We start from the raw sequence: 24979 nt of genomic DNA, 5'->3' as shown, positions 1-24979 counted from the left end.
CAGTTGAGGCTGTGTTGTGAATGGAGCAGAGCTGTACTGCCTCAAGTGTGGAGTTACGCTATCTTTCGCTCTTTTCTGGTTAAAGTTGTTACCTCCTAATGGGCTTTTGACCATGTGCTTCCAGTTTCAGAACTACTAAGCTAGACCGTGTAACCACTCAAGTTCTGCAGTACTGCAGTCACGTTATGGCAGATACCACCTAACAGAGTTTCATTTTAATTTTGTACATGATACAGTCCTAATTTTAATTCTGTACCCCTTCTTTGTATCTGTAATTAATCTGTGAAATCCCGTGTGCTGTTTTTAATGCAGTTTATGATTTTGATTTGATTTTGTTGTTGTAACGTCCAGGATTATGTGCTACATCTTTGGTGTAAAGAAAGAACTTGTTGGGGAGGAGTCATGTATATTTTTAAGATTCTTTCTGTATACTGTGTGCTATCTTAGCTTCACTTAGGCCTGATTTTAGACTGGAATATTCATGCTCATGTATTCATTTGATAGAGGAGATATATATATATATATATATATTTTTTTTTATTTTATATCAGTGTTGTTGTATGCAGCAAAAGGCATTTAGAGTTGGATGCATTTGCTTTTCTCTAAAAGCAATTGGTGTCAGAGCTTATAGAAAGCTAGGTATTTTTTGTTCTCTGAATTTTCCAGAGTAGAGGTCTTCTGCCTCTATATAAAAAAATCCTCTTTCCTTTGAAACCCAGTGTTTATTGCACCGGTTCAGTCAACAGTCGTCGGCTGGGACCACAGAGTAACTAAAGTTACCTTCTCTGACTTCTTTTTGGGGATCAGACCCAACTGATTTGTTGGGCAAAGGCTGCAGCATTTGTAATGCACACCAACGGTAGCTGTACTATGTTGACTTTTAATTTTACAAAATTAAATTTTACAAAAGCAACACACATTGAACATTTTATATTTTCGGTGTAAGTGGAACAGACCAGTCTCTTTGCTTCCTATGATCAATCTGCATTTCTTAACTTCTTCTGAAATGTGCTATACAGTATGAAAACTACACTTAGTAGGAGGAGCTCACCATTTGGCCTTGTATCACCTGCTTTGCAATACTATATTAGTGCAATTGTTAAAGAAGTTCCACTCTGAAAATAATAAATATAAGACATCAAAACAGTGTAATTGCATGAAAATACATGAAAATGATATAACTTGCTTTGTGATGGTTTTGAACAGAAGATATTTGAAAACACATATATCGAAGGTATTTTGGATGAGGTTGAAATAATTTCCTTGTGGTGGAAGAGTATGGTGGAAGCATTAAGTTATGGCACAGAAGATTTAAGACCGGTATGAAATGATTTTGTGGACAATCTAAACATCCTGTGAGTGCAAATCAACAGAGAACTCAAAGGACTGATTTTTCTGCATTCATGGCTAATATTATCCTTGTCTTTGCATTAAGTGATAGAGTAACTAAACAAGTTTGGTTAATTTGCTGTGTATGCTTGTTGAGCTGGGCCACAAACTCCACTTTCTCCCCTGCTCCAGGGTACAGACAGGAAGGTGTTTCATCCTTTTTCAATATTTAGTGTCTCATTTATTTTTGTTTTTTTCCCTCCCGACTAGGGAGACCTTCAGTATAAGTAAGTTTAGTAAACCTAAAGTCTTGTGGTCTGAGACCTGAAGATACTGGTTTGGTGTTAGCAAGGTCTGTAGTTGTGAGCAGGGCTTTTGGGGCGGGGTTTTTTTTTTTTGGATGGTTGGTTTTGGTCATTTATCCTTGCCAAAAAACTTTACTCTTTTTTTTCTCAACTAGTTAAATTCACTGTGTTCCTAGTTGCAACACTAATATTTTACTGCTTTTGATTTTTCTAGGGCGCCAATGCCTCAGCTTTGGAGAAAGAGATTGGTCCGGAACAATTTCCAGTCAATGAGCACTATTTTGGTTTGGTTAATGTAAGTTTCAGTCCGTAACTTCACTGCTTTGAAACACCACCAGTGGATTTGTTACATTCCAAGACTGTGACTGAGTGAATAATTAAAACACTGAAAGATATAGTAATTGAATATACAGACTTACTGAAAAGTGTTTCAATATTCAGTGTATTTGTTGAAATATGCTGCTGAAATAATTGTTGAACTTGGACTGTGTATTTAATACTTTATTTCATTTTATTTATTCATTTAATTGTAGGGTATTTTAAAAATTGCTTTCTTGCTATTAAAATATATGTCTTAAAAAAAAAAAGGCTGTGTAAAATATGTAGCTTGTAGTTCATAATATGCCCATCGAAGTGAAAAACTACAGTAAAAGAAAAAAGTGTGAAAGACTGTTGATGATATGAAGTGTTCACATCTGCTATTTGTAGTAAGATTTTTTTTAAAAAAATACTGAGCTCAAAGGGGAAAGGCGGTGGTGGAAAAAACATACTGAATTGTTTGATTCAGTCATTAGTTTTAAGGAACAATTTAAATTTTAATTTGTATTACCCGTGAAAACTGTATCTTGTTAGAAATTGCGTTATTCTGAAATGAAATCTTGAATTTTTTTCTTTATTGGGTCTTCAGAAAGTACATATTTAAACCAAGTTGATTTAACAAGAGTTATCATCTTGCTTTTCTTAACGGAACTAATTACTTCTAATGCTGTCCTGCTACTATAACATATGTTTCTACCTCAAGGTTCTTAGCACTGGCATGGTTCCAGGGTCTGCAGTCTGGGTGTACACTGCACAGTCAGTAAACAGTCTTACTGATAAGCTGATTTACATGCATCTCAAATGCCATGACTTAAATTAGTAGGTTTTTTTCCTTTCTCATGAAAGTTGAAATACCTTCAAAATGACATGTTGTTTCTCTGAAAAGAGGAAATACAGTAGTTTAACTGTTAGTACTTGTCACTTCTGTAGCAGAGCTTAGGCTTTCCAGCAAAGCTGTTCTGTTCTTTTCTTGAATCTGTTATTCTGTTGACAGATAACCTGTTTTCCTAATTTCTTGTTCAAGACCAGAGAGAATTTAAGACTTAACAGTAAAGTTGTATTGTATGCCTAATCCTGAAGTTTTACATATGTTGTACCCTTAAGAAAAGTTTCAGTAGAGAACAATCTTCCTAAGATATAATGAATATCTACAAACTCTGGCTTTCTGTGATCCAGAGGGAGTAGGAAATTTGAGGGGAGATCTGTCTTTAAGTCGTTGCCCTCAACCATACACATCAGAGGCAGGCAGCTATCACAGAGTGCTCTTAATGTGCTTTGTAGTACGGGTATGTTGCTTATTTTAGCTTCAAACAATAAAGTTTTATGGACCAAAATTCTTTGAATTGTAACAAAGAGTAAAATGGGATTCCATTACATCTATGGCACACTGGTGCTGTGTTGTTCAGGTATAGTGTCTGGCTAAGGAAATTCAGTCATATTATTGCTTGGATGGTTTTCAGATCTGTTCTACAGATTGTGTTAGCTGACACAGTATGTGTATGTCATAAATGCGTAATAAGCTTTCAGAATTTAAATCTATTAGAAAAAGGAAAGGTAGTGACCTCTTCATTAGCACTCTGTGGCCAATGGCCACTCAGAAAGAATGTCAGAGCTAATGATAAAAGAAGTATTAGATAGTTAGATAAAAAATTAAGAGTACTATTAGTTTGAGATGTGATAGAAATCACAATTTTTGCCTTCATTGATTTCTCTAATTGTTTCATAGCAATTACAAGAAGCGAAGCTTTTAGAGGTTCATTAATATTTACTGCTAAATTTTTCTAATTTGTTTATAGATATTGTTTGTCCTAACTTTGTCCAGAGTAATGGAAAAAATGGAGATAATGTGGAAATCAATAGCTCTCTTCTAACTGTGTGATAGCTAGCCATTTGAGATGTCCGGAATGCATAGCAGGTTTTTAGATAAAGATGACAATTCTGAAATAGAGATCTGTCAATGGTGAATGTTGCATTTATCCAGAGGTAGTGTAAAAGAAGGGAAGGTAGAAGCACTATCTTATCTCCTCTCCAGCTTTGTGGCGGAATCTAGGGATTATTCAGAGGATGTGCTGAGAGAACAATTTGAGAGGTAAAAGAAGAATTAAGAAAGGGCAATTATGGGAAGCATATGGAAGACTGGATAGGTGGGTGATGGGATGTTTGGTTCTGTCAATGAAAGCTCTAAATGGAAAATTCAGCTTGGGCTTGAAAGGATTCCTTAAATCAGTAGGAAATATTTAAGATACGTGGTGAGATGAAAATGTTAGTAGTATGATGTGCCATGCACATGAACAGTCAGGAACATCAAGTCTGCCTATCATTCTTCTTTTCCTCTACAGTGCAGTAATGCAAACTATTCAAATCTATGTGCTTCACAAATTAAACCAATGCTTTTATCCAGTTAGTATGAAATAATGAACATTTTTGATCTCATAAGAGCTACTCTGGTGGCACTTCATCAGTTTACCAGACTTCTAGAGCGGAAAGTTTGGTCATTCAGTCTCTTGCAGTGGATCTGTGTGTTTTGGAGAAGTGCTGTTTACTGGCGTGGCCCATTGCAACAAATAAAATGTGTCAGAGCTGCCAGCCCGTCAGAGCTGGGAGGAACCCTAGTGCTGCGTGAAGGGCGTGTTCTAAGCAGATCTGAGTTCTTGTAGATCTTAGTTTGGTTTTGTAGCTCTGTGGGGTTGAACAACGAAGTTCCTTCCCAGTTGTATGTTGCGGCAGAAGAGTAAACTGTAAGGCTATAAGCCTTAGTGAGTGTGAGGTGTTTTTCCTGCAACTTTCCTGATTGCCTCTTTTTTTTTTTTAATTTCCACACAAGTTTGGGTGTTGTAACTTTGATTTTGGAAATAAAAAAAACACAAAACCAACCAAGCCACACACAAAAAACCCCCCAAAAAACCAAAAAGGTGTGTGTGTGAGAAACATAGAGTGTGAAGTATTTTGTCAAAGGAAATAATCTGATTTGTCAGCATTTAGAACAGAAAAAAAATATGAACTGAAAAAAGGAGAAAATGTGGGGTTTTTTACTTTCCTTAGATATGCACGTCTGGAGATGGTCCTCACAGAATCGAGGCAAGCAATAAACCAGTTGCAAACATGGGTTAAAACAACTGTGTATAGGTAATAGCCTCTATTACCTTCCCCTGCATGAGGTAGAGGAGTTTCAGCATCCCATACAGGCTGACAGTTTCAGATGCAAAATTACAATGGTGGTCGGTGTTACAGTTTCCTGCTGCTGTTCTGAGGCAGACGTCGCAAGCCTGTCATCGTGCCGTGCAGCGCGTGCGCATCTTCCTGCAAGTGTTGGGCCTCTGCGGCAGTGCTGACGGTGAAGCGAGGGCAGAAGGAAGGTGTCTGTTGGCCAGGTTAGCAGGAGAGCTGAGTATTGAAGAAGCAGAATTAGAGAGCCAAGTACAGGTGTTCAGTAGGTGGTGGGAGGAGGAGGAGACTGAAGCAAGATCTTGGGTGTTTTCTAAATGAGGGGTGTGTTTTGTATTGGAGTCAAAGAGCGGAAGAAAAGTCATAAGGGTAGCAAGACCAGCATTTATTCTTGTAACAAATTCCCTATTTGCTTAGTCTAGAAACCTCCCCACCTTTTCCCCCTTGCTATTTAGTACATGTACCGTTATAATTTTTTAATGATTGGCAGCTTTTATTTTAAAAATAATTTAGGTTTTGAAGCGATGAAGATAGAGGCTTTAGATATAAACCAAATGTGAACTAATTAAATTTTCTTCAGGAGTTTGTTTTCAAACAGTCTTCTGTTGCCTACTGTCTTTCTGAATTTGGTTGAAGAAAACCTTTTGTGAACTTATCTGCTTGCTTTATTTCCTACCTACGGGCATGTAGGTTAACATACGTTCATATTAAATTAATCTGAATTTTGTTCCGTGTTCTGAGTTCTCTTGTGTTGCTTCATATTTTGGTTGTCTCTTGCTGCATGTTTTCCATTCTGATTAATTGATAATTTCTTTTTAAAATTGGAATGTTATGAAATTTCTAATTTGCTGCCTTTTCATCTTTTGACGCTGTAGAAATTTTAGCACTTTTCCCATTTGACTCAATTTTAAGAACTTTCTTAACACTTTAATGTACTACTACTTATTGCTATTTCTAATTATAAACTTATAGTCAGCTTACAATATTAAATGTTTTGACATGAACTACTGTGTGATTTCATCTGCTTCCTTTAAGGAAGAAAGTCCAGGTTTTCCTCTTAAGTTCATTGACGTACTTGAGCGTGGATTTGGACCACAAAAAAGCTAATATATGCATTTTCCCTAGCTTAAATAAATAAACATAATGGGCGTTAATGTCCTCACTCTTTAATATGGAGATCTTAAGATTTCTTAATATCTTTTTTTAAAATACACTTCTTACTTATTCTTTGAGTGCGTCTTGGGTATTTAGGAAGTAGTTCTCCATATTTTATTAAGTCAAAATAAAGGAAAACAATTTACTTTCCAGTTTTGTGATTAAATTGCACAGTGCTCTTGTTTGTCATTGTCTCAATTGGAAGAGAGCAAAACCCCGTTACTTCTGTTATTCCTAAGATGTAAGCTTTTAGCTCTTTTTCCTCTATTGAAAGAACCTGCTCTTAAAATATCTTTAAACGCACTCTTTTTGCTATAGAACAGTCTCCCCATCACAATATAGTCTTAGAATTTGCTACCTGTACATGCCACTACCTTTATATAAAACATAAATATGAACATTATTTCCACAGAATACATGTAGTAGGTTTGTGCTTCAATTTGCAAGTTGAGTGACTGGAGCTGAAAGGTTGGATTACTTGCTGAGGGCCTTATAAAGACTCTTCTCTGTGTCAGATAATGGTTTCACTGGGGGAGGGCAACATAAGATGAGAGTGGCTCTATCCACCAACAGCTCATGATGCCTTCCCAGAGGTGATGGGGAGGTTTGCAGTGTTGGGGTGAGCTGGAGACCATGTCAGTGCTCACAGGACTCAAGTGCCTAAGGGCTGGAAGGAGCCTGGGGAAGCAGGCTGTCTGGAGTGTTCTGGTACAAAGGGGGTTACGGTGCCTTTCTTGCTGACTCTACTTGCCCCTTTGAATTCAGTGCCTTGCTTCCTTCAAAATGCAGCTGTCCAAATTGCACGTTCTTTTACTTTCAGTCTCAATTTGAAACTACTGCCTGTCCCATAGCTTTGAGTCCTCATCAGGCCATGTTGCAGTTTTAAAAAAACTCCTGAATGCCAGTCCTGTCACCCTGAAATGAGAACTGAAAACTTGGGAACAGGTTAAAGTGGTTATATCTGACTTTGACCACAACTAATAAGATTTGGAGAATCCAATTTCTGAAGTGTCTTGAGAAGCTCTCAATTTATAGCCGAATCTCTTCACAGTGCAAGGTCATGTAGTGCATGTTCTTTACTGTTGTGGCTGATTCATGGTAGATGGATAGGTATTTTTACCTGAGCATATTTTGGGAGCTGTGAAGTTGGTGGTATTTGTGGAACATTCTGAACCAAGTAAAAGCAAAATATTACTCATAAATTAAGTTTACAAGTGAGACAATTATATAGAATTATTCAAATTTACCTACATTTTTCTTGCATTTACTTATGGTGTACTTGTTAACCCTTTGCCAAACAGAAATAAGCTTTAAGGTAGTAAAGTCAAGAAGAAATGACTTGCAGAAAATTTGCCCCTGCTTATGCATTCTTTTATACTTTGGATTTAATTTTACCTCTCTACAGTAATACAATGCAACCTAATAATTCTCTCTTTTATTTTATAGTTCGGGAATACATGCTACTGCAATTCAGTTCTTCAGGCACTTTATTTTTGTCGACCATTTCGAGACAAAGTCTTAGCATACAAGAGTCAACCAAGAAAAAAAGAGAATCTCCTTACATGCTTAGCTGATCTCTTCCACAGTATAGCCACCCAAAAGAAAAAAGTTGGAGTAATACCTCCCAAGAAATTTATAACAAGATTACGGAAAGAAAATGGTAACTTCTTTTTTTCTTTTTCTTCTGTAATAATCATAGCAATTATGCTTTAATTCTGAAGCTGACATAATGGAATACCTACGTATTTGTTATGCATGGAAAGTGTTCTTGGTCTTGCAATACAAAGAAGAGGTGACCCCAGAATAGCAGTGTAATCTGGGAGCCATTTTGAGAGGGAATCCTTGTCTCTCTCTCTTCATGTAGAACTGACTGTATTGTCAGTGGCTGCTTATGACATTGCTTGCTAATTTTGCCTCTCTATAATTGTATTTTTATAACCAAAATTCACTGTTAAGCTTTTGTTCTGTGTTTAAAAAAACATTACTCTCTGAAAGCAGGAGTCAGTCTCCCAAACTGAGTGTGTGGAAAGGACGTTAAGACTTCCCTGCAAGAATCTAGCTAAAAAAGGCAAAAAAATTTAAAATTTATTTAGAATTTATGCAATACTTAGCTTGACCGACTTTTTAAAGGATTAATGAATTTTAAAATCACTAACTAGTTGTGACTAGTGTTTTTTTAGTGTAATCGATATACTGAATTTCAGGAGATTTTCAGAGATTTTTCACATTTCCTGTTTCGGATCTGCAGTGCTAATTGGTCAAAATATTTTAGAAAATAATTTGATGTTAAAATATAAATGAAACCTTGTAATCTACTACTCAATTTGGCTACACTTTTATGAAAAGATAAATTTTTTCTAAAAAATAGGCACTAAATTTAAATAAATTGTATGAGGTACCGTAGTTAACACTGCTACAATAGGCAAGTTCATACTATTGTAATCTCTCCAAGACTAAAAAAGTGTTTAAATATTATGATGACCATCTCTGTAGTAAAAACAAGAAATAAAATATTATAATGACATTCCTAATTTGAAGTGACCCCTCCAGCAAATGCACACCATGGGTTGTAGTAGTATTGTTAAAATAGCACTCTGAGGTAATGTACAATCTCTTACCTATGGAGAATAGAAAACTGTCATCCAATTCTTCAGTATTATACTTCAGTAAGTGTGCTGTATGTAGATGAATTTACAGAAGTAGTTCATTATGTCAATGATTATTGACTGTCTCTGACAAACATGGAGGATGGTTCAAATGGAAAGCAGAAAGTAAACCACAAGAGCCATTAAGTTCTTTTTAGGAAATGTTCTTTTTACTGCCACGTAATGTCATGACAGTAAAATTCTAAGCAGGAGAAGACACTTGGAAAATCTTCATTAGAGAAATCAGATGTGAAAGTTCAGTTCTTGTTGGCTTTTGGGGTCTCTTTTAGTGATGATACTTTCACCGTTTCTGCAAATAAATGGCTAAATTGTCAGGCAGTGACTACATGGACGTCATATATGCTACTAAGTGCTTGTTGTGAAGGCATATCATTTTGAGCTTTAAAGAAGAGTTAGTTAAAGAATCAGATAGGCATGCAACATCGGTGTAGATTCTGTTCCAGTCAATATCCAGCTATACCAGGGTGATGACTGAGAACATCATCTTAATGTATTCTGGACTACAATGTTGTTATTCCATCTTTATTTTCAAAGAGAATACAAATTACATGTATGCGTGGCAGAGCACTAGAACAGGCTGCCCAGGGAGGTTGTGGAGTCTCCTCCTCTGGAGATATTCAAAACCTGTCTGGATGCAGTCCTGTGCGACCTGCTCTATGTGAACCTGCTCTGGCAGGGGGTTGGACTAGATGATCCCCAGAGGTCCCTTCCAACCCCCACCATTCTGTGAGTCTGTGAGTATTAACGACCTTAAAGCTTAACTGGCTGGGAAGCAGCTGCTGGCTTGAAGTCAGCTGAAGGTATACCGTTATGTTTGTTGGATTTCTTCTAATCACAAAATGAAGAATGTGTAGCTTTCATTCTGTTATACTTCATGCTAATTTACTGACTGGGCACATAGCCCTGAGAGGTCCATGATGTAACGCTGTGAAGAACCTCTGAAGTGTTTTACCTCAAGAGACTTGTAGCTCTTGTTCTGCCTTGACCTACTTGATTAAATAAAGACCTTACAGTTGGCTAGATTCAGAGCTGCTGAATAACTCACTAATAACTCTGGATTTATTTTTTTTATTATTTGAAGTTTCCTTGTTTATGCCATCAAGTGAATGATAATAAAGCTTCCATGTAGTCCCTATATGCACTTCAAAACCTTTCTAGTCCTAGGAACTCTCTCTCCACTGAAGGCCAATCTCTTAGTATATTATTGGACTACAAGCAAATTGCAAGTTATAATTAATTGAAGTAATTGCACATTAAAAGACTTGTATGATATTAGCCAGTGATACAGAATGCTTTTTAAATTGGCAGGTGAATTTCCTTGTAATAATTCCTGATTAGAGAGAGGAGTAGTAACTATTAGTAAATCTGATTTGATGCCTTTATGGTTTTCTTGGTCCCATTTCTAATGTGAGGGTTTGTAGCAGCAGAGGATTTCTCAGGTTGATATCCCAGAGGGCTACAATAAATGATGTTTTCAGGGTAATACCAATTTAAACATAAACAAGACAGTAGACTTCTAAGAAAGACAGTTCAACTTTATGCTTTAATTTGTGTCATTGCTATACATCACAAGTGGGTGCCAGTGAAACTATTCCCCTTCCACAGAATTAATCCTAAAACTATTATGCTTAGAAATTTTCATAAACTGAAGACATGAAGCAGAAACCATAGTGAGTCAATTATTATCTGTCCAAGAAGTCCACCAGTAATAAAGGTGCTACATATACCAATCTCCAGAATCATTTTGCTTGGAAAAGACTTTTAAGATCACCAGGTCCAACCATTATCCTAACAGTACCAAGCCCACCACTAAACCTTGTCCCTAAGCACTACATCTACACGTCTTTTGAACACATCCAGGGATGGTGACTCCGCCACCTCCCTGGGCAGCCTGTTCCAATGTCTAACCACTCAGTAAAGAAATTTTTCCAATATCCAATGTAAGTCTTCCCTGGTGCAGCTTGAGGCCATTACCTCTTGTCTTGTCATTAGTTACTTGGGAGAAGAGACCAGTATTTAGATCTTGAAAGACAGATCTGTTTGTTACTTGGAGTCCTATTTGAAACATGTTTGCTCTTGCTGTGGCTAGAACTTTACGTTAATGTGACATAGCTTCTACAAATACTGCCTTAACTTAAAAAGCTTTGAGAAAGAAAATCGTTGTTTTAAAATCTCAGTATCTTTAAGCTTTTAGTCTTATTTTCAGTGCTAATATGGATGACACTGTGCAGCAGTAGACTTAGAACCTGAAATTGAAAATAAATAAAGCAATGTTTTGAGCATTTCTTGTTCATATTCTTCCTGTGATAGAACATACAGACGATGAAACATTTCCTGTCATAGGTTCTCAGTTAATTTCTGGAAAATATGCACATCTAATGCTGTTTGAGATGCCTGTGTTATCCAAGACATTGACCTAAGCTTGGCAGAGATAGCATAGCCCCTGTGGGAGATCCAGATCTTGTGGACTGGCATCTGGAGGCTGTATGGGATGAACTATAACATTTCGGGTGGCACTGTATGTACACCTATGTTTAGGTAGTAGAATCATGCCCTAGTTTTCTTGCAGAGTGGTTCACTCTTCTGTTAATTCTGATCATCTGAGATATTTCTGTGAATGTAGGCTGATTTGCCCTACCCTATTCCCATCCCCTATGTTTTTGGCTTAATTTATGAAGTATGCGTTTTGGGTTGGTGTTGTATTGTCATGAATGATTCAAGATGTGAAATAAAGATAGGTTTTGAAATTTGACTTCTTTTAAAAACTTTTTTGTAGTATAGCACTGACTAATTAAAAAATCTTCTGTTTTGTCTTGTAGAGCTTTTTGATAACTACATGCAGCAGGATGCACATGAGTTCTTAAACTATCTATTAAATACAATTGCGGATATCTTGCAAGAGGAAAGAAAACAAGAGAAACAAAATGGTCGTCTACCTAATGGCAACATTGACAATGAAAATAACAGCCCGCCAGACCCAACCTGGGTTCATGAAATCTTTCAGGGAACATTAACTAATGAAACCAGATGTCTTACGTGTGAAACTGTAAGTCTGTGTATACTTCATAAAATGAACTCTTCCTTGTTTCAGAGCTTCATGTTTCATAATTCATTTGTCTCAACAGATTAATGAACTAGATTAGTTTCTTTCTTTAGAAACCTTACATTCATATGAACATTTGCATTTTTTCTTTGTTAGTGAGAAAATTTCAGCAGCTGATGCATGAATTGTAGGAAGAGACTTTTGGTCAATATTAGGAAAATGCCCAATTGAATTTTTGTCGGTGTGATCACAATCAGCTTCAAAATTTAGATGAGAAAATTCTAAATGGATGTATTCCTAAGAGCAGTGAAGCCTGCTACTTGAGGATGTGGAGTTTTTCTCGAATTTAATGTCTTAATAACTTAATGTCATGCTTAGTGATACATTCCATAAATAAGTATTCTGAGTCAGTTTCCACCGATTTCTGATTTTTAAATTTAAAACCATTGAAATCAAGATACTATGGTTGACTTTTTGGCACTGAGACAGTAGACTAGGATTCTCAAAGAACGTAACTTAATGTGCAGGAAGAGCAATCCTTTCCTAAATGTCTGTCTACAGGAGTTTCTTCTAATACTAGACCCTGAGAAATAAACTCCTTTGAGTAAGCTATACTAAGGTTTTCTTTGTGAATAGTTCTACAATAAGAGAAATAATATATTTCAGAAAAACTTACCATTGAATTTTACCTGCTTGTGAAAGAGAAAAAGCAGCACATTTTGAAAATTACAGTAATTCTCTCATGGTCTATGCCTTAGATATTGTAAAAAGCTAAATTACTGTATTTTTTTAATGATTCTTCATACCTATTTTCCTTAATTAGGAATGCACATATTTCAGCATGGCATTGGAAAGGAGGAATTAATCGGATTAAATCTATGTATTTCACATGTAATTTCCTCCGTGTTCTAAAAGTACCCACCTCTCTTTTATTTTGAAGAAAATAGTTTCCTTATGTTACATATGTGATGTAACTGCAGACCTCAGGAGATTGTGGTACTTTGAGTAATTTAGGTGCTGATTTCTAGCTACCATACTTTATTTTCTGGTAGATTTCCCCTCCCTAATAATTATTTCATGTCAACTGTCTTTTGATTCTGGAACTGATTTTTTTTTTTTTTTTTTTTTTTTGCTTTTTGAAACATGAGTTTAGCGTAGTCTTTTAACACGGCTAATGTAATTACCTTTCCTCGCTATCGCGTAGTGAATTACCGCTGTCAGGATTTTGATCTAGGTGCAGTTCTTAATACAATTTTAAAACGTTGATGTGCTCTTTAGCAGCATACTTTATTAGTTATCAAGCCTATCACAATTTTGAGGGTTCTACTAATGTTGCTCAATTCTATTTTTCTGTTAGCTGTTGCTGAACAGGATATTCAGTATCTGTTTGCCACTGTGCCTCCTTGGCCAGTTGAATTTTAAATTTGGAGTTCCAATACACTTGGTTTTAGTGTATTAGGACCTTTGTTTTCCAAGCCCTAATAATCTGGAAACTGTTTTGTCAGCTTCTGTCTATTCAGTGTATCAGCTTGTGTCTAATTAAAAAACTGTGACCTGAAAATGGGCACTTAGAAACATATTTAAACATGTTAAGTAAGTAATATTACTGTGAATAGTGTCTTATTTTCAAATATAGTGAGGATATGTGATTGTTTTAAAGTTTATTGGAAGCTGTTGGCATTTAGAGTCTTTCTGTGTTTGGAAATATAACTTAAAATGTCAGGAGTACTTTGACATAACTCATATAGAAGATTACACAGCAATAGAGGATGAATTAGTGCTTAATGATAAGACAATAACCTTAGTATATTTTTAAATTTAAATTTAGTATTTAACACATGTATATATATGTGTTATATATTTAAATATAAAGCATAATACATCTTTGCTCTAAGTGAGAATGAATAGATTTGGACAGTTGGAAGATGATCAAAGTTCCTAAAATCAACCTAGCAAGATTTTATTCTAATTTCAAATGTCCTGATTATAGAAAAGAGATTCTTTCCAGGACACACTGTCGCATTAGCCTATCTTTAAGATAAAAAATGAACTGACTAAAGATTTATCCTCAGTTTAAGTATGAAAGGTGGAATATAAGGAACGTAGATATGATTCCTTAACAAAGATCTGTCGTGTGTCAGGCACGTATATAAAATAAGTGAGTTACAAAACATATTATAAGTTGTCTTTAGATGCTTTTAATGTGTTTTTTTTTTTTTGTCATCATGCTTTCCCCCTTCCTTGATAGAGGCAGTATAATGAAGTAAATATTCCAATTTTTTTGTGGCTAATAGATAAAAATGATCTAGAAGTTCATTGGTTAAACAGATTTCTCTCACAATTTAAAGAAAGAATAATAGTAAACTAGAAAATAATGTAATTGGCTTCAATAAGATTCAATTTGAAACACCTAAATGTGGGCAGTACTTCTACAGAGAAAAATAGGAAGTTGTCTTGGGTCAAGTACCAAACATATCAATAATGTTTGACTCCAGCTGATGGTCTTGCTTTCGTGTTCAAATGCCTCTACAGGGCTTAGAATTCTTTGGCTCAGTTCTAGTTTGGACTGAGAGAAGGCAATAAGGAAAACCTCAGTGGTCTCTCTTACAGGACTACTGTAGAAGCCTTGAAGCCTTAACTATGCCCTACTTCCCCTCTCCCCTTTTTTTTTTTTTTTTTGGTTAAACTAAGATAAATCATGTCCAACATTTCAGCTTCATTTAAAAATAGTTTCTGTTGTAGCACACGTGGGAACCTACTGTTGTAAAAGCTCTTTTGTCAGTGAGCTGATTCACATTGTTAGTGAAATTCGAAACTGAAAGAAGTAGATTCCATGAGCGTTAGCCTTCTGAGTTTTCTGTTCTATGTGGCATTGGTTGCCAGAGCACAGCTGAGCAGTTTGAGTGCAGATTATATCCTTGATGTGAGAACAGCATGCCGCCTCCTTTAGCCAGAATACTGGAACACCCAAATTCTTCACTCTTATTCAGATGCTCCTGTTAGGAGCACTCAGATGGCTTTTTGAACACATCAGGGCTTGATTCTGCAAGTGATGAGGTTTTCTGACTGTGTCCATCTTTTTTTCATCCTATAGGTGATTGAAATATATAGCATTGGCTACTTTAGTCTAAGGAACTTAGTGATGTTTATTTGAAACAGAACCTCTACAGAAGAGAGGAGCCTGGTTAGAGTGGAGTGTGACTTTTTAATGATTTTTCTTTTTTTACTTAAAAATGTTGGGGAAAGGAGTTAGTCTTCAAATACCAATGTTCAAAAAATCTTAAAAACTAAGAATTAGCAATTTCTAGATTTTTAACATAGATAGAAAAAATCCACTTGGCTGTTCTTTCAATAAAGCCTTTAATGTTTCCTCATGATCCTAAGTGCTAACCTGAGAGAGGTTCTTTAAAGCACTATTATCGCTTAAGAATGGAAGAATTCCTTTTGCAAACTTCTGGTTTCAGTACCAATCTCCATTTTAACCAAGTACAACACATCCCTTTCTTCTCCTCCATCTCCTCCTTGCCCTTACAGCTACTGTGTGGGGTAAAGCAGCCTGTGAAATCTTTATTGTTTCGTGGCATTTTTTTTGATTAGACCAAGAGAGGAAGAATTATCTAATTGCATGTCTGAATAATACTGATCACATGACTCCTTAATTCCAGCTGTCCTAGCTGAAGAGTGCAGCAGAGTATTTTCTACAACTGATTTTTTTTTTTTCTGAGCTGCTCTTAATCCCTATGCTAAGATGCTTTCCAGCAGAGTTCTTAGTGTTACAAACTCAAGTTTCATAATTCCAAAGTGGTTTGTGATGGGATTTTTTTGAAGAATTGTCTGCACACCTAAACCGTAGTACATCCCTGAAGACAGGAAATGTGCAGCACGATTTTTTTTTTTCTTTTTCCCCTACCCTAAAAACATCTTGAAAGTTTTCCATGTATGTTCTGTGGTCCCTTTAAAAGTGTAAATATTACACTTTAGCATCTAAATGATGTAGTAGATGTGATGTATACTGGCATAGTGACATTTTTTGTACATGTACACTTACTCTTGGAAAGATTTGGTTCAGAAGAGTGGGAGGTATCCTTTCCCAGTCCTCTCACAGACATTAACAGAAGCTTTTAACTTAATTTCATAAGTTTTTGGATTTGCCTTATGGTATTAATTCTCAAAAATAGTTGTCTTGACCACCTGTGTTTTTATTCTCCATGTTCTCTGCCCTTAGGAACTGTGTATTTCTCATCTCTTGATAATCAGAGAACAACTTTACAAGTTTATTTTTATTCTGAGTTGAAAACATAAATCTCTTATTTTTTAAAGGTCAACGTACACCAGTTCTACTGTAGCTATTTAACTTTTCCTGTTTTCAATCAAGAAACTGCAGCCAGGTGTCTTTTCTAAAAGCATTTGCTTTTATACCTAGGAGTCATAAAAACCAGAGGACATTTTCATCAGTGGCACTGAGTATCTCTAGATAGAGCAAAGAAACACTAGCAGATAAAAATTAAGGTTGCACCTTGCTATTTCCTAAACCATTTAAAATCATAGTTAATTTTCAGGGCAGCTGTGGATTTCATCCATCACCATTTTTCAGGAATTTATTCTCTGCTTCAAGGAATTTCTTTTTTACTTTCATTGTTATTCTTGTATTTTTGTAAGAAATGGCTATTCTGCCTCTATCAGACCAAGTCCCAAGCTCTCATTTACCAACAGATTTGGTATCTGCTGCTCATTTAAGAGTATGAATCTAGCCGGGAAGAGGTTTCAGAATATTTATGCTGTTTATTAGGGACACAACGATATGCAAATACATAACTTTTCAGTTGGAGGGAATCATAGGGGAAGAACAGCAGTGAGAGCACTAAAGAGAAGAATCACAGTGATTGTATTCTTTTGAAAAGAGTGAGGTGTAGAAGGAACTTGGCATCAATACTGTTGAGCTGAAATCACAGCATAATGACAACTCGCATTAAATACCCACCCAGACACGTGCACGCTTTCCTCTTCCTGAACAAAATCAGAAACAGAGATCTAGCAAATATCTGAACTAGAAAGGGCACTTGCAACAATTTTTAAAAGTTACAGGGTAAAAGATGCATTCTGTCAATACAAAATGGTACTGAAAAGCAGAGGTAAATTAGTATAATTTGTTTTAACTATAACGTATTGATTCTTTCTTCATGCAGATAAGCAGCAAAGATGAAGACTTCTTAGACCTTTCAGTTGATGTGGAGCAGAATACTTCAATCACTCATTGCTTAAGGTAGTCACAAAAATCCAAAATTTTGTGATTTGTCTTTTATCTGCTACCTAGAAAGAACAAAGTAAAACTAAAAGCTCTCAGGCTTAGCAAATTCTGTCTTATGTAGACTTAAGACTACAAAGTTATGTTTATATTGTACATGTTTGTGTGTACATTGCAGATAAGAAAGTACCTAATATCTATACTATTTTTTTTGGTTTTGTTATTCAGGGGTTTCAGCAATACAGAAACTCTGTGTAGTGAATACAAATATTACTGTGAAGAATGTCGCAGCAAGCAAGAAGCACATAAAAGGTACATCAGACTCGGGGAGGGAAAAAAAGAATTCACGCATTTCATGAAAATATTCTTGTGTGTGGGAGGCAGGGGAGAATGTTCTTTTTCCCTTAATTTTCTCACTCGTCTTCCGCTTAAGAGTTACTTGGCTGCATTCATTCATCTTGTTTGAATTCAATGAGCCTACTTCCGTGAGTAATGAGAATCTATGTAAACCATTTGGGGACTCCTTTGGTCCTATTTATTTTGCAAATGAGAAAAAGAGTAGTCTTAAGACCAAAAAAAAAGACCAAAAAGTTAAAAAGACAAGTTAAAATAAACTGCCAGTGACTAATCAAAGATTATAGGTAATGATGAAAAGTCACTGCTTTCATGTGACTTTTTAAACTTGGTTTTGTCTTGATAATAAAATAATTTTTCCAGTTGCTGTAAGAATCAGTTTGATGAGCACTTTTTTCTGATTGAGTCAGAATGAGGCTTGTAACTTTTTTTGTTAACTGAGTGTTTGGTTTTATGAAAGTGCGTAGCTAGTTGTGCTAAACTTCTGCTTGACAGTGCTCCTGAAAAGCATCAGAAGCTCCATGGGAGCCTGAAATTCATTATGTTTAAAACCAATTCTTGTCTGCTTGGTAATTCTTCTAGTCTGGTTTACATCTTTAAAAAAAATCTGATTTTTTGTACTGCGTGGCATTTATTAACTGAGAAGGTATTTGGTTGAAGGGGTGGGAACACTGACGTGCTCTACTGGTTATATCACTGATTCTGGTTGTTTGGTTTACCATAGATTTCAGCACACGGCTTTTGGCATAGCTCATCCACAAAGTCTGCCCTCACAGGTTGCCTAAGCTTACTAATTGGTGTGTATTAGAGGGCTGTGAAGCCAGGTCTGTCCTGTTGTTTTCTGTTGCCTTAGCTCTTTTTCTAGGTGGGAGGTAATGTGATCCCTGACCAATATAAGCTGTGTTGACGTAAATGTGTACTGTAGGCACTGCCGTATTGGCAAAACACAGCTTTTATTGTTTATATTTTGCTTTTCATGTGGGGCTTAAGTTCAGTTTCCCTACAGTCATAGTTTTCTTCCGTCTCTGTAACATGGACTTTATCTGTGATAGTGTCTACTCAACCAGCAGAGGTGGTGTACTGAGTGAAAGAGCTCCTATTATCAAACACAGTTGCATTCTAAGAAGAGGACTTAATTTTTTAAAAAAAGAAACAGAACAGAAATTATATCCATGTCTCCGTAATATAATAAAAATGTAACTCTACCTAAAAACAGTTGCTTCTGTCTTCTCCTGATTTTTTCATTTCCTAGTTCCCTTGTGGGCCATGGAGAAAATTTGAGTTTATCAGGGTTTCCTACAGGTTACTATCAGTCTAAGCTTAATGAGAAAAAGGGAAGGAAGGTGAGTTTTCAAGGATTTTGTCCCCAGGCCCCTATCTTTTGAGAAAGGGTTGTCTTTTACAAACATATTTCCTGACATTCTGAAAATACGGTCTTTGTAGACGTGTCTGAAACATGGGCTGTATTGTTGAGACTTTTGAGCTGTGTTTCAGGGCTGAAGGCAGTTTGAAAAATTCAGCACAGTGCTGATCTAAGGCAGTTAGCTGTGCCAAGAGGCAGAGCACTCAAGCTTGGTTGCTCTGTTAGATGGGCAAATTTATTGCCCAGAGAATGGAAGTCTGTGTTTGCTGCCAGGCCAGCTGTGGTTGGCTGATGAGGATATGTAGGCACTGATGCAAGATCCCAATACCTCAAACTAGGGAAAGGGAACAGTGAGCCCTCCGTAAAACAAGATTATCACTTTCTGGCTTTGACTGCCATAAAATAATGTGGCAACATTTGTACAAAATTACTGTGCTAGGGCACAGCATTATCTACTTTGGGTAGCATGAGGTAAGGTGAATAACAATGGGCTATTTGTATCCCGTGGCAATGTTAAATAAATGGCTTGATATGAAGACTTGGAGTAATGTATATGTAATGAAGTGGTGTAACAAAGCCTATTTTAAAAAGCACGTTTGACTTGGCTGGCTTACTGAGAAATTCAACTGGATCTCTGGATCAGCTTTGTTGCAATACCTCCACTGTATACAAAGTGGGACCTAGGTTTTGCTTTTGAGAACTCAGGAAAGCAATGTGTAGGTATATTTGAATTCTGTGCTTTGTGGTAATTATGTCTGAATTATTATGTGGTTCATCATGGCCGTTCTTATCATTATGTATTATAGCTTATTACTTTAAATACATTTGCAGTTTTTTCAGTTATTAAAATCTACAGGACATATTTGTTAAACAGCTGATTATTTGAACTTTTTTTTAATGCTTGCAAAATTTTTTAAAGGCTTCAGTGAGACAGGATTACTGTTTGTTAATATCAACTGAATGTTTTGGATGGATATTGGAAATACTGTTGAGTGGTTTATTGTTGTGGTTTTTTTCAGGATGAAAGTAAAAAAGCTGCCTATGATTCTAGCTCTCCATTTGAAGAGATTTAAATACATGGATCAGCTGCATCGATACACAAAACTCTCTTATAGAGTAGTTTTTCCTTTAGAGCTTCGTTTATTTAACACCTCAGGAGATGCCACCAATCCTGACAGAATGTATGACCTTGTTGCTGTGGTAGTTCATTGTGGAAGGTAATAACTTGTATTTTATGCAAGGGATTTTTATATAAGCGTAACTATGTTTTTTAAAAAACAAAACAAAACACCCAGTATCACGTAACTCTAACAGCATTTAAAGACCTCTTAAAAGAAAAGTTTCTTGGGATAGAAAGCGTTGTGGGGAGATGCTACCAGTCCTGACAGAACATGTGGCTTTGTTGTTCATTCTGAAAAGTAGTAACAGTGTATTTCACATCACAGACCTTTCTATGAACTTAACTATGTTTAAAAAAACCCAACAAACCACACAATATCATGTAACTCTAGGAACTAAATTATTAGTTATTAGAGTTAAATAACTAAATAATCTAATAATTAAAGTTTTTTTTAAAAAAAGTTTTTTAGGAAGGGAAGCATTGTAGAACAGATTCCTTTATAAAGCATTTCCTTTAGTGTGATTTATTTTTTAAGGCTTCAGTAACGTTTTCTGAAATACATCTGTATATTATGAGTTTTGTTGATTATTTTGTTTTCTTGCTTTCAAAATATGACTGTTAGATGTGTATTTGGTTTTGCTATATTCAACAAATGTTCTTGTGGCTTCAAGTCTTAAAATCAGGGCTGCTCCACAAAGTGCTTGTTTGGTAGATATAAGTTGAAAATGATGATTTAACATCTGGAATCATGGAATAATTTACATTGTGAGGTCAACTACTTAAAGCTCTAATCAGGGCTAACTTTGACGTTAGATTAGGTTGCACTGGGCTCAATTGCATGACTAGGAATGCTCGTTTCACTGCCTCTTCAGACAGTTGTTCCAGTCGATCAATGTTCTCACAGTGATTTTATTTATTTCCCCCCTCTATATCTGATCAAAATTTCACTTGCTGCTGTTTGCGACCACTGCCTCTTGTCCTTTCACTGTGCATTTCTGAGAAGAGCCTGGCTCTGATTTCTTTATAACTCTTCCCTTTTGGGTAGTGGAAGAAAGCAATTGAATTCCTCATTTAGTCTTCTCCAGGCTGAATAAAGCCAAGCTTGCTCAGCCTGTCTTCATCCATCCACTGCTGTAGCCCTCTGACAAATGTAGTGGCCTGCCACTGGACTTCCTCCAGTTCATCAGTCTCTCCCTTATACTGGAAAGGTCGTGTCTGGCATCCCATGTCCAGTTCTGGGTCCCAGAATGCAGAGTGGCAGGGATTATCACTTCACTGCTGGCTCTACTCTTACAGTACTGCCCCACATACTCTCAGCCCTGTCACCAAAATGGTGCACTACTGGCTAACAGCTCATCTTCTTGATGTCCTGGGCCCACCTAGCCAGTTGATTTGCAGCTGGTGCTGTTGGATAGAGTTAGTCTGGCACAAGACTTCGCATTTGTACCTGTTAAACTTCATAAGGTTTTTATCAGCCCATTCTTCCAACTTCTGGGTGTCCCTCAAAATGGCAGACCTGCCTTCTAGTTGCCAGTTACTGCCCTTTGTTCCACCCACGCCTCCATTCCTCCCTAGATAGACCTAGGATTACAGTAGAGTTAAGATGACTAGATCTCAAGTTGGCCAGGACAGTTTTGGAATATAAGACTTTGTGCCACAGTTTTCTGGGACACTCTTGTTCTGGATCTTAGAGAAAATCCATTCTGTCCTTTTCTGACCATTCTGTCCAATTTCAACCGTTTCTGTCTCCGTCATTCAAGCTGCAGTCTTGGGAACTTGCCCATTCTCAGAGCCATGGCAGGAGAATGAACCCTGGTTTGTTTTTTTTTTTTGTAATTTGGTACACAGACATGTCCCTCGCAGATGGCAAAATTCCCGCCCTGATCTAGTCATAAAAACTTTGTGAGTGCTGTTAGCCGGTTAAGGCAGTTCCAGAGCTGCTTTAACTAGTTGTCCGCTTTCAGTTGTAAAGTTCAGCTATTTCAGAAAGTGTATTGTTTTCTTACTTGAAATCTGGTTAGAAAGAAGACACTTTTAAAGTGGTTTTTCTTCTGTCATAGTTGTGGAGAGATTTCTTGTCTGCCGTAAACTGAAGATCTGTGCATTATAACAGTTTTAATTTAGTTGGGAGTCCTTCTCATTGCTGAAGCATTTCTTGAGATTTCTAAACTGTCATTTTAATTCAGTTTTTGTTTACAGTGGAACAGATAAAGGAATTCCTGATGGAGACTGCAGATGAACAGCAGCTCTACAGCTTTTTCTTTCTAACGATCAGAAACAGTTTGGGATCTGGTCTGTCCCTATGAAACATCAGAATGTTTTCTTGATTTCACTTCTCTGTCTCTCTTCTTAAAAAATTTTCATTTATAGTTTAATGTCTGTGCTGCTTGTTCTTCATTTGAAATTATAATCCTTTTTTAGCACAATAGTAAACGTAGAGATAAATAAGACCTTGTTATGAAGATGGTATAAGTGGAGGGGAAAAAAGAAAAGAAACATCCAGACAGAAATTGTAGTAGTAGCCATTTTAATTACTGATAAGTATTACTTTTCTACAAGAAAAACACCAAATTTAATTAAATACATTTCTACATATGTGTGTGTTACTGTGTTCTCTTATTTTATTTTACAGTGGCCCTAACAGAGGACATTATATTGCAATAGTGAAGAGTCATGATTTTTGGTTGCTTTTTGATGATGATATTGTTGAGGTAAGCTTTGTGTAACCCTGGACTTTTTTTTTCTCAAGAGTGCAACAACCAGAGTGCATGTACTCCACCCTTGTGTACATGACGACTGAAAGTAAAACGAGTGGTATGCTAGTGGAAAGAGGGTTCATCCCCAGTCTAAATGAGCAGTAACTGTGAGTGCAGAGCTGCACCTTACAATTTGACTGTACAATACTTTGAATTGCATTTCGGTTTTTATACTTCTTAAAAGAGGCTTATTTGTGTATGGCCACTGTCTTTGTTTAATAAGCTATTCCTGTGGCCAGAAGACATGGCAAATGAAGACAGAGATAATTTGGGTTTACTGCAGTTCTTTTTCTGAGGGCAATTTTTTGGAGCAAGCTGTTTGTTCTTATTTTCTAGGAGCTTATGATTTAATGGAATGGATCAGTCTGGTAGTCTGTTTTATTGAGTATCCTGGATTGTTTCAGATAAAGGTGTAACAGATATCAAAATAGGAAGAAACCTCAGATTTTTGAAATTTTTGTCCTAACATTTAAAAGGAGTTTTTTGCCTCTGGTTGTATTCTTGCTAATATTGGCCATGCTTCCAGGAATTCTTATTATTTAAAAAAAAAAAAAAAAAAAAAAGAGTTTCTAACTAATTGCTTGGAACAGCAGAATTCCCTTCACCAGTTTTGACTTTGTCATCTGTCTGTTTCATCAGTTATCTTTTATTCTTTATTGAGAGAAAGAGAAGAAACTGCTGGTGTCCATGTTTTAGATCATCTCAGATTTTTTGCTTGTTCCATCATCTTCGTTTTTCCCCCCTTGTCTGTGCCTATACATGAACAGAAGTATGATTGTGCTGCCCAAGCCCTTTTCCTGACTTTGAGTTAATTAAATCTATAAAATGAATAGTTTACGTTTTCCTTACAATACACAAGAACTGCATAATTGAAGACAAGAAAAGTGAGTGAGGCAGGTATTGGACTTGCATTGTTAATTGGCAGGATGCATCAAGGATATTGAAGAGTTATTATCTCCAGACCACGTTATGGGTGGTTTTTCACACAGGAAACGACAAACATGGAAATAGATAGCTGTTAGGAAAGTAAAAGAATTGCCTCTGTGTCTTATCAAGATACACAGTAAATTGAAATGTCTCAGTAGGGTCAAAAGTTCACTTTCCTCCCGGGAAAACAGAGCGCTGTAGTAGGTCTCATATAATTTCACAAACATCAGGGAGAATCTCCTCAGTTCCAAAGCAGTAATACCTGGCAATAATGTTTGGTTTGTTTTTGTTTTTTTTTTCTCTTAGCCCTTGTAAAAAGGAAGGAAGGAATCTTTGTTCTTAAATCTAAAACATCTCATTGACTTTTAGGCCCATGGTTCGTTGAGTTGGAATGGCTCACTCCTTCCTGAGAGAAGTTTTATTCCAAATAATGGGAATGAGATTAAATGACATCTGCCCGAGTGAAGGAATACTTATCTTTCCACCTTTTTGTGGTTTGTAGCCTAACTGCCTTTGATTTTGAATGTGGCAAGAGAGCTTGCTTTCAGCTTCTTTTGTAGCCGAAAATGGTGACAATGAAAACCAGACAATACTCTTCTCACCTTCTCAACAGAAGTTTTGTATCTTTCCCCCAAAACCTTGGTTATAGGAGGCTTTCTAAGCTAACAGGATCACAAGCAAACATTCTGTGTGAAAAACATAGAAAAGTTAGCCTTCGTTCTCTGCCTTCTCATTGTGGTCCTCTGCACTCAATTGGCTTGTACTGTTTAGATTTAGAAATGATGGTTTGTACTTATGTTCTTCATATTGATGTAGAGTCTCATGGGGATATCATTGACTTTAAAACTCTTCTATGCACAAGCAATGCACATAATTTTTATACTTAAAAATTTACTTATGAAGTATATATAGCTGCTACCGTCCATGCATTGATGGCAGAGGGGAAACCAAAATATAGCAAGTTTAAGAATTATTTGGATTTTCTACTTTGTGTAATTGTGTGACAGTTACTTTGTTTGACAATAGTTTTTAGAGTGGAACTTAACGTCACGTATATGTTATGCAAGATATTCTTACTTTAAATTTTTGGGTTTTTACATACAGAAAATTGATGCACAAGCTATTGAAGAATTCTACGGGTTGACCTCAGACATCTCAAAGAACTCTGAGTCTGGTTACATCCTCTTCTATCAGTCTCGGGATTGAGGAGGGACTGTAGTGAAGAGAGATTTT

The 24979-nt window shown here is 36.3% G+C and overlaps 1 protein-coding gene across 1 annotated transcript; it reads left to right on the top strand.

The window, feature by feature from the left end:
- The first annotated feature begins 1278 nt into the window (after nucleotides 1-1278).
- USP12 (ubiquitin specific peptidase 12) lies at nucleotides 1279-24952 on the top strand. Its single transcript, XM_009956333.2, has 9 exons — nucleotides 1279-1320; nucleotides 1849-1929; nucleotides 7719-7932; nucleotides 11758-11984; nucleotides 17168-17244; nucleotides 17455-17538; nucleotides 19963-20160; nucleotides 22696-22774; nucleotides 24851-24952. Exons 1-9 carry the CDS (start codon nucleotides 1279-1281, stop codon nucleotides 24950-24952), a joined length of 1104 nt encoding a protein of 367 aa, XP_009954635.2.
- The last annotated feature ends 27 nt before the right edge of the window (nucleotides 24953-24979 follow it).

This window comes from Leptosomus discolor, chromosome 1 (assembly GCF_034619465.1).
Source record: "Leptosomus discolor isolate bLepDis1 chromosome 1, bLepDis1.hap2, whole genome shotgun sequence".
Taxonomy (NCBI): domain Eukaryota; kingdom Metazoa; phylum Chordata; class Aves; order Leptosomiformes; family Leptosomidae; genus Leptosomus; species Leptosomus discolor.
Note: the sequence above shows the minus strand (reverse complement) of the source record. Positions and strands in the feature narration are given on the sequence as shown.

Coding starts and splice junctions, on each gene's coding strand:
- USP12 (XM_009956333.2), top strand. CDS start 1,279: ATGGTGGAAGCATTAAGTTATGGCACAGAAGATTTAAGACCG. Junction 1,321..1,848: donor GCACAGAAGATTTAAGACCG/GTATGAAATGAT, acceptor TGATTTTTCTAG/GGCGCCAATGCCTCAGCTTT. Junction 17,245..17,454: donor TCAATCACTCATTGCTTAAG/GTAGTCACAAAA, acceptor TTTGTTATTCAG/GGGTTTCAGCAATACAGAAA.